The sequence below is a fragment of the Rhincodon typus genome, chromosome 7, assembly GCF_021869965.1.
Source record: "Rhincodon typus isolate 14 chromosome 7, sRhiTyp1.1, whole genome shotgun sequence".
NCBI classification, from domain to species: Eukaryota; Metazoa; Chordata; class Chondrichthyes; order Orectolobiformes; family Rhincodontidae; genus Rhincodon; species Rhincodon typus.
Window position 1 is genome coordinate 46,864,997 of NC_063338.1, and position 11,814 is coordinate 46,876,810.

The window sequence follows — 11,814 nt, forward strand, 5'->3', positions numbered from 1 at the left end:
AGCAGGTCTGGCAGCATCTGTGAAAGAAAAAACAAGAGTTAACGTTTTGGGTCCGGTTCTGAGGAGGGGTCACCGGACCCCGAAACATTAACTCTTGTTTTTTCCCTCACAGATGCTGCCAAACCTGCTGAGCTTTTCCAGCAACTTTGTTTTTGTTGCACTTGTTTTCTCAGTTGTCTCCAATTGAAAGTGTATTGCGGATGAATTTTGAATATACATATGGCTCTGTTAACATGTATTAACACCCACAAATCTGTAATCTAATATAAAATGCAAGTATGAGTGAATTTTCTGCTTGTTGTCTAAGATCAAGCCCTCTTGCTATTCAAGTTTTGATATCTTACGAGCTCCAGGTCCTTGTTCTCAATGCACACATTGTGTTTTAATTTTAATAAGCTTGGGAATCCTGACACAATCAATTCATTTTTTATTTGCTGGATATTCAAGAAATGTAACATTGGTAGGATCTTCTGAATAATCAGGTTATTTCCTCAGCATTTTGTTGAAAATATTTGCATCAGGAATAATTCAATAAAGAATAGCCCAATCACTGTGATACTGCAGTAATTTTTTAAAACTTTTCAGCAAAGCAATCGATCAAAGTACTGACTGGATAGAATCTGTATTCTTGCATATAGTTGCTGAGTGCTTTTTATCAATCACTGCAAGAATGTTGATATTAATTATTGTGAGAACAGGACATAGTTGACTGTTTTACTGTAGTGCAATTTCCATTTTTATATCTATCCAATGTTCTGTGTTCTGGTCACTTCTGTGAGATGTTTTTGTTATTATGAAGTTTAACTTAACTTCACCTCAGAGTGGGACAGCTGAGAAGTTTAAATTTTCAAGAATTGATTTACTGCTCAATCCTGTTCAAAACATGTAACTACCATTTTAGCTCGGGAGCTGACTCTGGTTGGAAATCCACCAACCAGAAAGAGGCAGAGGCCTGATGATTAAATTAAAACCAAGCCTTAATGACATAAGTAAAATCACAGTACAGTTTTAATGGGCAAGTCTTCATTCTTTGATAAACTAGCAAAATAAATACTAACTGGCTTAGCTTTGAAAGTTGACTAACATGACTGGAAGCTACATTTGAAGGGACACACATCCGTATGTGCTTGGTTCATTTAGAATTTGTGTTATTGTTAGCAGTGAATTTCTATTACTGCTTTTGAATAGATAAACAATTGGAAGAGGAGAAGCTGAAATCTCAACAAGAACGAGCATTAGGTATACCATATTAGAAGCACCATATATGAGGTATATCCATTTGTAAACCTTACTCAGCCCAAAGGGCCATCACATTGTGATCATTCCTTGGTTATTTCAAAGGAACAATGTGTGCCTACTTGCATTTCACCAGACAAGTTACTGCTAACCTATCTGATATGTTGCAATAAATGAACTGTTAGATCAGGAAGTTTTATTTTTGCCAGTGGCTGTTGAATGGCTTCTTGGGTAAAACGTCATTATCTTACGATGTGATGTAAGTGCTTCCCCATCTGTTAGTTCATTGTCACATACAACACTAAAAATAGTTCTTGTGTAGAGAGATGCCTTGAAGTCTGTTAAGGGCACAAACTAGTTACATTCTCAAAATAACAGAGTTGCACACAGTCTGGGTTCGTATATTTCATACATATAATTGAAAATACACTACACTGATTTCATTGCACAGAGTGAGACAAGACAAGGTAAGTAGCTATAATACCAGAATATCACGTAGTGATGTCTTTGCCAGTCTGGTCTGGTATCTATGTCATACGCAACAACTATCAGTGTCACGTCTACCTTTAACTTTATCTCTGCAGATTATTCCCAAGATGTTAGAGGTGGCATCACTCAGATTTCTTGTCTGGATCAAATAGATCCCTAATATCCTCCATGCCGGGGCAAGCCAGCATATTACCTTCCCAATGGTTACAAAATCCAAAATGAAAGAGCTTTTGGATTTCCATCAGTAGCTGAATACTTGAATGCACTCATTCTTGAATGTAGCTGTCTCAGCAATAGAAAATTAGTTAAAATATCCTGAACCTTTCTCCTGCAGGGGTAACAAGCTTTGAACTTATCCCATTGATCACCTACCCAAAACTAGCACAATAAAATTAAGGCCAGTGTCTTCTGGGTTTATCAGAATTAGAGCAACATTTATTCATGGACAACTTTTCTCTGCCAGAATGCAACAAGAACCACATTATGTAATGTTCTTCAAGAATAAGAAGTGTAATGGTGGAATTATGAGTTGATTCTTCCTCGGCAGTAGGGAGGCAATCTGAAGAAGGGTCACAGGACCCAAAACTTAAACACTACTTTCTCTCCAGCAAATTTTTTTCCAGCAAGAGTTGGTAGGGAAGTACTCCTTGGTTTAACTCAACAGTTAGTCTGAGTCAAGTAAATTAAATGCTTTCCTCCTGCTGGAACTTAGATAAGTGGACAGTGTCAGAAATATCCAGCTGAGTCATCTTTGAGTTAATTTAGTTGTAATTGAGTTCTCATTTTCTGTTTTTGGCTTTTTAAAAATTTTACTGTTGCTGTGAATCTGTGCAGAATAACCATGTTTTCATCATCTTACAGATATGTGGTAGAAATACAAAATATTGAGCTATAAATGTATAATCGTATTTTGGCAATGCTATGCCAACAGCAATAAAAAGCATGATTGTGAATCAAGTACTGATGTAGTTGAAAACATATCTGCAAAAACAATATACTCTTCGATTTAATGTGTTAGTTTACTATTGAACATTAATTGTAAACAGACCCTTTGACCTAACTCAACAGATATCCTAAATTAATCTAGTCTCATTTGCCAGCATTTGGCCCATATCCCTCAAAACCCTTCCTATTCATATACCCATCCAGATGCTTTTTAAATGCTGTAATCATACCAGCCTCCACTACTTCCTCTGGCAGCTCATTCTATGAATGCACCACTATCTGTGTGAAAAGTTGCCCCGTTGTTCCCTTTTAAATCTTTCCCCTCTCATCTTAAACCTATGCGCTCTAGTTTTGGACTCCCCTCCTCTGGGGAAAAGACCTTGGCTTTTACCCTGTCCATGCCCCTCATGATTTTATAAACTTCTTTAAGGTCACCCGTCAGCCTCCAATGTTGCAGGGAAAATAGCTCCAGCCTATTCAGACTCTCCCTATAGCTCAAAATCGAGTCGCAGTAGGAAAAGCTGCATTCTGTGTGGCAGGTGCTGGCAGAAACAATGGGTCTATCCTGTTAGTGGATTTTGGGAAGAAGGCAGAATTGGAATGAACGAGGTTGTGGGAGTGTGAGCTTGGAGACAATGAGGTGAGATCACCAGATAAAATGAGATTAGTGACCATTCTAGGTATCGTAGCCTGATGTTCAGTGGTGGTATGGTGGTCTAGGGGATAGAGGAGGAGGTGTCCGAGAGCTGGTGCTCAGCCTCCGCAATGTAGAGGTCAGTACGCCAGACAACAACTGCACCATCCTTGTTGGCAGGTTTGATTACAAAGTCAGGGTTGGATCTGAGAGCACGGAGTACAGTCAGTTCAGGGGGACCTAGGTTCAAATGGTAAGGGGGAGGGTCAAACAAATTAAGGCAACTGATGTCATGTCACTGATTCTCGGTGAACGTGTCGAGTGCAGGTAAAAGGCCAGAGAGAGGGGACGTGGAGGAGGGAACGTGTTGGAAGCGGGTGAAGGTGTCTTTGGGGTGGGGAGAGGACTTTTGGTGAGAGAAATGGGCTTGGCGGCAGAGGTGACGGAAGAAGACTACAATGTCATGTTGTGTCTGAAAATCATTGAGGAATTGGGCGCAGGCAATGGCCTAGTGGTATTATCACTGAAGTGTTAATCCAGAAACCCCCAGACAAGATTCTGGGGACCCGGGTTCGAATTCCGCCACAGCAGATGGTGGAATTTGAATTCAATAAAAATATCTGGAATTAAGAATCTAAAGATGACCATGAATCCATTATCGATTGTCAGGAAAAACCCATCTGGTTCACTAATGTCCTTTAGGGAAGGAAACTGCCATCCTTACCTGGTCTTGCCGATATATGACTCCAGACCCACAGCACTGTGGTTGATTCTTAAGTACCCTCTGGGAAATTAGGGATGGGCAATAAATGCTACCTAGCCAGTGATGCCCTCAGCCCGTTAATGAATAAAGGAGGCAGATAAAACTAAGACCTGTGCTGAGTACAGAATGTTCAGCATCAGAGAACGGAAGGTCAGGAGAGATGGTAAATACTGGACCAGCTGGGGTTAGCAGAAGGGATGGAGACAGAGGGACGGGAAGGGGAGAAAGGTTCCAGAGGAGTGTGGATGCCTGAGTTATTGCAGCTTGTGTTTCTTTGTTGTTAGTATCAACTGAGCTGGAGAACGAAGAGGAACTGGGGGCAGGACAGCTCTGAAAGAACATGAGGTGGTGCTGATGGAGTGAAATTAAGAGTGCGCATATGCCAATGTATAGTATTGAGTGTGGATCTCAGGATGCTGTAAAAACCGTTATTGGAGGAGTGTTATATATCACTGAGCTTTCTGTGATCCTGGGTGCATTTTGAAACATGAAGGATGAAATTGCAGCTGGAATGCACATGGAGTGAATCTGAGCTGAAGGCAGTCACTGCAGAATGAGATGTGGCTATGGAAGTGAGTTTTGGCAAATGCCTTCTGAAACATAAGGAGCGACAACGAAAGTGATGAAGAAAGAAAGATTAGAACAGAAATGCTGTCAGAGACAGGAGCAGATCAAACCTCTTTTTTTGTCACCTGCAGCGGGATGTCGCCATCAGATACACATTCCCCGCTGCCCTATTGTCGGTCTTTTGCAAGGACTACTTCCTCTGGTCTGGTCCTCCACCACTCATGACACCTCCTCACAACCCCACAGCTCCTTTCCATGCAACCACAGAGGTGTAACACTTGCCCTTTTCCTTCCCCCTTCCTCATTATGCAAGGCTCCAGACACACCTTCCAGGTGAAGTAGCTATTTACCTGCACTTCACTTAATCTACATTACTGTATTTGCTGTTCACAATATGCTCTTCTCTACATGAAGGAGATGGAACACAAACCGGGCAACTGCTTTGTGGAACACCTACATTCTGTAACAAAAATGACCCCGAGCTACCAGTTGCCTGCCACTACAACACACCATTATGTTCCCTGGCCAACATCTCTGTCTTGGGCCTGCTGCAGTGTTCCAGTGAAGCTCAGTGCATACTGGAAGATCAGTATCTCATTTTCCGCTTGAGGACCCTGCAGCCTTCAGGACTCCATATTGAGTTCAATAAGTTTGGGTAAAACAAAGAACTGAGGATGTTAGAGATCACATCTGCTAACTTTCCATCAGAAAGTTAACTCTACTTTCTTGCCACAGGCGCTGACAGACTTGCTGAGCTTCTCCAGCAATTTCTGCCAGTTTTTCAATAATGTTAGGGTCTGAGCACCTTTTTCTGTCCTTTACCCACCCCTATACCCTGGACCTTGTCATCACGTTTCATCACAGCTGACAGATTTTCATGCACTGTTGGTTCCCATTAGCTTTTCTTTCCCTCTGGTACACTATTCTGCCTAACTGCTGTTCTGTCTCTCTCTGGGCTCCATTTTCATTATTATTTACTCCTCTAACCTCTTCCCGACCCCACAACACCACCTCCTATCTCATATATACTGCCTTTTCCTAGCTACAATAAGTTCACTGGAACTGAAATGTTGACTTTATTTTCTCTCTGCAGATGATGCTAGATCTGCTGACTTCTCCATCCATTTCTGTGTTTGTTGCATTTTATTGAGTGTTCCAGGCAGAAGGCAATCAAACATGATGTGTTCAAGTATCTATATCTTTATACAAACAAATTTTCTACAAACAGTACTTCCAAATTTCCGATATACTTTCATAAACTCTTGGGGAATTTATTTACTACAGATATCACTTTCCTCATAGTTCAATGCAGAATTCATTATTACTAACTTAGGGCAGCAAAATCTCTGATATTTTGTAGGAAATATAATGGAAACTTTGCTCGATATAATAGCCACACACATTTGTTGTTGTTTATTTATTTGCAAACCTTTATCTGAATTTCACCAGTACTGTCAAATTTACTGTGCAAGAAACAAAACCAAAATCACATAACATACTTGGATTTTAAAGAATCATTAACAAACTGAAATCACACAAATCTTTAAAAAATAAATTTAATTGGCTGATTGTTCCCCTTGGCATTCTATCATGGCCACGCTCATTGCATTTAAAAGAACAAAAATAAAGTGCATTTGAAGACTATCAGATTAATCATCATCACACTGAGTCTGCTTCCCCATTCAATGAGCTGTATGCCCTGTTCCTGCTCCTAAAATAGAGGGCCTTGTAATCTAACATTTGATCATCCACCCAGTAGGTAAATTTGGGCCAGTCTAACTGGACTTTTGTGGTGTGTGAAGGAGTTTTATTATTTGAAGAGATGATTTTATAAGATGGATAATCAATTTTCCTTAGTTGTCTGTTCTTCCTGGGTCATGACTGAGATAGGAAACAAGGGCCATGCTCCCACAGGTCAGTTTGTATTGTAATCAAGTGGGACAATTCTTCCTATGATTGACTTATTTTTTTATTCATGGAAAATACCTTTCAGGCTTTTAAGTGCTACCTCCTAGAGTGATATACCTAAGATTAAAACTCTGGCATGGAGAGTTTAGTTTGTCTTTTTATTCAGTAGTAGTTATCTCAGTTATGCTAATCAGTGGTGCTGCTGGCCATGCCCAGTGTATTATTTTGAATAATACACTTTGAGTACAGCACCAATTGTTGGATTAATTAGGTTGTGTAGCGCTGTTAACCTGTCATATAATATTACCAAGTGTAATAGAATAATTTGACCTGTATTTTGCTGAGGCAGTTAGATTGTATGATGCCACCTTCGTAATATAGTGATGACAACTCTTCAAGCATACATATGTACTGTACATATCTAAATATCCTGTATTCAGATGAAAGAATTCATTAAATTTCACCAAATAAAACAAAGTTATCCTTGTAAAGTTCTATTAAGTGTTTCTTTTTTTAATTAAAAAAAAATCAGCATTTTCTGGCAGTTCAATGAAATAAATTTACCGTGTAGCTTGACTTTTACTTGTTATGTAATTTGCCAGTGTTTTTACCATTTACCTGCACTTTTTTGCAGTGTGCTGGAATAAAAATGAAATGACTTTCCTAACTAACAGAAATGCTTCTGACTCTTTTACAGCTGTGCGATGGAGGCTCTGTCACTGAACTCGTCACAAACCTACTGAAGCATAATGAAAGCATGGATGAAGCGCTAATCTCATACATTTTGTATGGGGCACTTTTGGTAAGAACTAAGTGACAACAGAGGTCAACTGTTTTCTGCTATGTATGTTTTCATTTACACACAATTAGAAGTTATGGAGTTATTGCTGCAGTATAGTTCAGTACAGTTACTAATAATTGTTTCTGAATAATTCCATTTGAACCATTTATATTTTTTACAGGGCCTTCAGCATTTGCACAAAAACAGAATTATTCATCGTGATGTCAAGGGCAACAACATCCTCCTGACAACAGAAGGAGGAGTCAAGCTGGTTGACTTTGGTAACATCTATTTACCATCCGTTTTCTCTGAAGTTTGTAGTTTAGCCAAAGGCAGCAATTTACTGTCTGCTTAGTGTGAGCTTTTCTGTGACACCACAGGCAAAGTATATTTTGTTTTAGTTGTGTCACTGGATTGCATTTAACAGATGGAGTCCCCAAGGAACTGTTACCAAATAATTTGTTTACTGAAAAATGTTGGAAGCACTATCCTTAAAATAAAATGGTAATGTAACATCTCTCACACATGCCATCAGAAGTGTTGTGTATACTTGATTGTTTTGGTAATCTTTGTGGCACAATTACAACAAACTATTTCCTGGCAATTTTTCTTATTTTGTATCATGGCACTTATATTTCTTTAAGCTCAAAGGGACTGATAGCCCTTTGTAAAATGACTGAATAGCCTACGGCAACTCAAGTCCCTCTGTGGACTAGGTAAAATGGACTTGGCACCAAATATAACTGTTCCATTTAATTGCTTAGTTCCTGAAGGTAAGTTGTTCAGAGTGGGAAAATGTAGAACAAAAATTCCTTAAAGAATTAGTAATAACTACATTTTACTAATTTGAGGTAACAAGCACGTGGTGTGTGCCTCTTCATATCATCCTCCTGTGAGGCTGATTTTTCTCCATGACAACCATCACCACAACAGTTCTGTGTTCCACTTGAGTGGCATGTTACTCAGTCTCAGTCTTTTCTCTTTACCTTGGTGAAATATTTTGCCATAAAGAGAATTCTGAAGAGCGAGTTAACCTCTCAAAATGGTTGGTAGATTTAAGCATCTGCCTCTGGTGGTGATTGAAAACTAACAATAAATATTTAAGTGAGTACTTGAACCGTATCAATGCTGATTTTTTTTAAACAAATAGTGTTTACTTTTGGATTATAATATTGATTTTGTACTTTTGTTAAATAGGTGTTTCAGCTAAGCTCACAAATGCTAGATTACGTCGAAATACTTCTGTGGGTACACCCTTTTGGATGGCACCTGAGGTGGGTTGGTCTTAATTTTTAACATGCATCCACTTCTGAACATTTGAGACAAATAGTGCTAAGAAGGAAACCTGAGTAGGTTAGGGATGGCATTGGCTGACTGTATCATTAAGTTTTGTTTACATTCTTTCAAGATATACTGCAACAGCAATGGTAAAAGAGCACTTTGTATATGAGTAAAAAAACAAAGAACTGTGGATGCTGGAGATCGGAAACAAAAACGGAAATTGCTGGAGAAACTCAGTAGGTCTAGCAGCATCTGTGGGGAGAAAACAGAGTTAATGTTTCAAGTCCAGTGACCCTTTTTCAGAACAACTGTGTGCCGGATTCCTCTGCTAGGAATGCTCCACAAGTCCTTCCAGTAACTGTAATGTTGAATTAGGGTGCACTGCCTGATGTGATACTCTCTGTTATAATGCAATGGCCATGAAACCACCTTTTGAAAAGTTCTTTGAAATTTTTAAGAGCTCGGTTGTGGCCAGGTCAATGGATTTCTTAATGTACCAAACAACATGTCGTCTATAACCAGCAAAGTTAGTGTTGGCAATATCTGGCACCATCACCCCATCTTCAAAAAACTCACTCTCGACCCGTCTGACTTTGCAATCTCTAACTGCAGTTCCAGCCATCCTTTACTTCCAATGTCCTTAATTACCTTCCAAATCTATGCTCACCTTTCCTGCAATTCTATGTGTAAATTGTTCCACTAAGTTTTCTGCCTCTGTCACAAAACTGAAGTTACCTTGATCGAAGTAAAAAATGACATTCTGAGTGACTGGTGTATTGTTCTCCAGTGGTATACAGTCAGGAGTGAGCCACCTTAGGAGTCATTAATATTGACTCTGCGCCCCATGAAGTATCAATGGCAACAGATAAACATTGGCAAGGAAATCTCCTGCTGATTATCATTTATCCCCTCCTTCCCCCCCAACACTTCAATACTCCTCCATGTTGTACACCACTTAGAAGAAGCACTGTGAGTTGCTTGAGGGCAGAACGTACTCTGGTGGGGGATTACCTAGAGTGGCTTGGCAGCAGCATCACTAATCAACCTGGTTGGGTTCTAAGGGACGTAGCTGCTAGGCTGGGTCTGTGGCATGTAGTGAGGGAAAAACCATACTTGACCTCATCTTCACTAATCTGCTTGCTGCAGATGTATCTGCCCATGACTGCATCAATAAGAGTGACTACAGCACAGTCTTTGAGGAGACAATGCCCTGTATTCAAGTTGACAATACCTTTTATCATGTTATGTGGCACCATCTGTATCTAACTGATACAGACTTTCTTCAGATCGAGCAAATCAAGACTGGGTATCCATGTGAAGTTTTGGAGGCTATCAGCAGCAACAGAATCACACTCACCCATAATCTGCAACCTCATGGCCTGACATATTCCCCCACTCGACCATCACCATCAAGCTAGGGAATTAACCCTGGCTCAATGAGGAGTGTAGGGCATTCAAAGAGCAGCACCAGGCACACCTAAAAATGATGTGTCAAACTGGTGAAGCGACACAACAAGGACTACGTGTGTGCCAAACAATATAAGCAGCAAGTGATAGAGTAAGTGATCCTGCAGCCAAAGGATCAGATCTAAACTCTGCAGTCCTGCCACATCTAGTTGTGAATAGTTGTGGGCAGTTAAAAACTGACTGGAGGTGGAGGTTCCACAAATTACCCCATCCTCAATGATGGGGGAGCCCAGCATAAGGTTGAAGCATTTGCAGCAATCTTCAACTGGAAGTGCTGAGTGGATGATCCACTAGCATCACAGATGCCAGCCTTCAGACAATTTGATTCATGCTATATGATATCAAGAAATGGTTGTAGGCACTGAATATGGCAAAGGCTGTAATTCCTAACAACATTCTGCCAATCCCAGCTAATCTGTTCCAGTACAGCTACAACACTGGCATTTACCCGACATTGTAGAAAATTGCCCATTATTCCTGTCCATAAAAAGCAGGTGAAATCCCACCTGGCCAATTACCACACAGTCAGTCTACTCTTTATCATCAGTAAAATGATGGAAGGTCTATCAAAAGTGCTGAGAACCTGTTCAACAATAACCTGCACCTGATGCCTAGTTTGGGTTCTGCCAGAAGCACACAGCTCCTGACCTCATAACCGCCTTAGTTCAGAGATGGACCAAAGCAGCTGAATTGAAGAGGTGAAACGAGAGTGACTAACCTTGACATCAAGGCTATATTTGAACAAATGTGGCATCAGGAACTCTAGAAAAACTAGCATCAGCGGGAATCAGAGTGAAACCTATGGTTAGAGTTATACCTGGCACAAAGGAAGATGGTTGTGGTCTGAAATGGGCATGTTTTCTGATGATTGCACAATGTTCAGCACCATTTGTGACTACTCAGATGCTGAAGAAGTTCAAGTCCAATGTAACAAGACTTGAACAATACCCAGGTTTGGCTTGAAAAGCGGCAAATAACATTTGTGCCACACAAGTGCCAAGTAACGACGACTTCGAACAAGGGAGAATCTAACCATCATTGCTTTGACATTCAATTGTGTTAACATCACTGAATCCACCACTATCAACATCCTGGGGGTTACCATTGACCAGAATCTGAACTGGACTGTCATCTGGATATATTGGCAGCAAGAACAGGTCAGAGACTTGGAATGCTGCAATTAGAAACTCCCCTCCTGGCTCATCAAAGCCTGTTCACCAAGGCATAAATCAGGAGATTGATAGAACACTTCCCACTTGCCTGAATGAGTCCAACTTCAACAACACTCAAGAAGCTCAATACGATCAGGGTAAAGCAGTCCACTTGATTGGCATCACATCCATAAGCATGCAATCCCTCCACTACTGTCGCTCAGTAGCAGCAGTGTGTACCATCGACAGACATGCACTGCAGAAATTCACCAAAGATCCCTAAACAGATCCCAAGATCCCAAACGCATGATCATTACCATCTAGAAGGATAAGGGCAGCAGAGATGAATGTTGCCACCTGCAATTTTCCCTCCAAGCCACTTTCCATCCTGACCTGGAAATATATTGCTATTACTTCAGTGTCTTAAGGCCAAAATTGGCCTCTGGAATTCCCTCATTATCTCCATTGTGGGTCTACGTACAGTAGATGGACTGCAGAGGTTCAAGAAGGAAGTCCATCACCACCTTCCTGAGGACAACTAAGGATTGAGAACAAATTCTGGCCCACCCACCAATACTTACATCCCATGAGT

At 40.5% G+C, this 11,814-nt stretch overlaps 1 protein-coding gene across 4 annotated transcripts in view; it reads left to right on the plus strand.

Annotated features, from left to right (window-relative positions):
- myo3b (myosin IIIB) overlaps nt 1–11,814 on the plus strand; it is a 516,799-nt gene that overhangs the window by 53,233 nt on the left and 451,752 nt on the right. For all 4 annotated transcript variants that reach the window (XM_048598929.1, XM_048598928.1, XM_048598930.1 and 1 more), the window contains exons 4-6: nt 7,240–7,344; nt 7,505–7,604; nt 8,521–8,597. In XM_048598929.1, the coding sequence (XP_048454886.1) occupies nt 7,240–7,344; nt 7,505–7,604; nt 8,521–8,597 (282 nt within the window). The remainder of the gene's footprint in view (nt 1–7,239; nt 7,345–7,504; nt 7,605–8,520; nt 8,598–11,814) is intronic.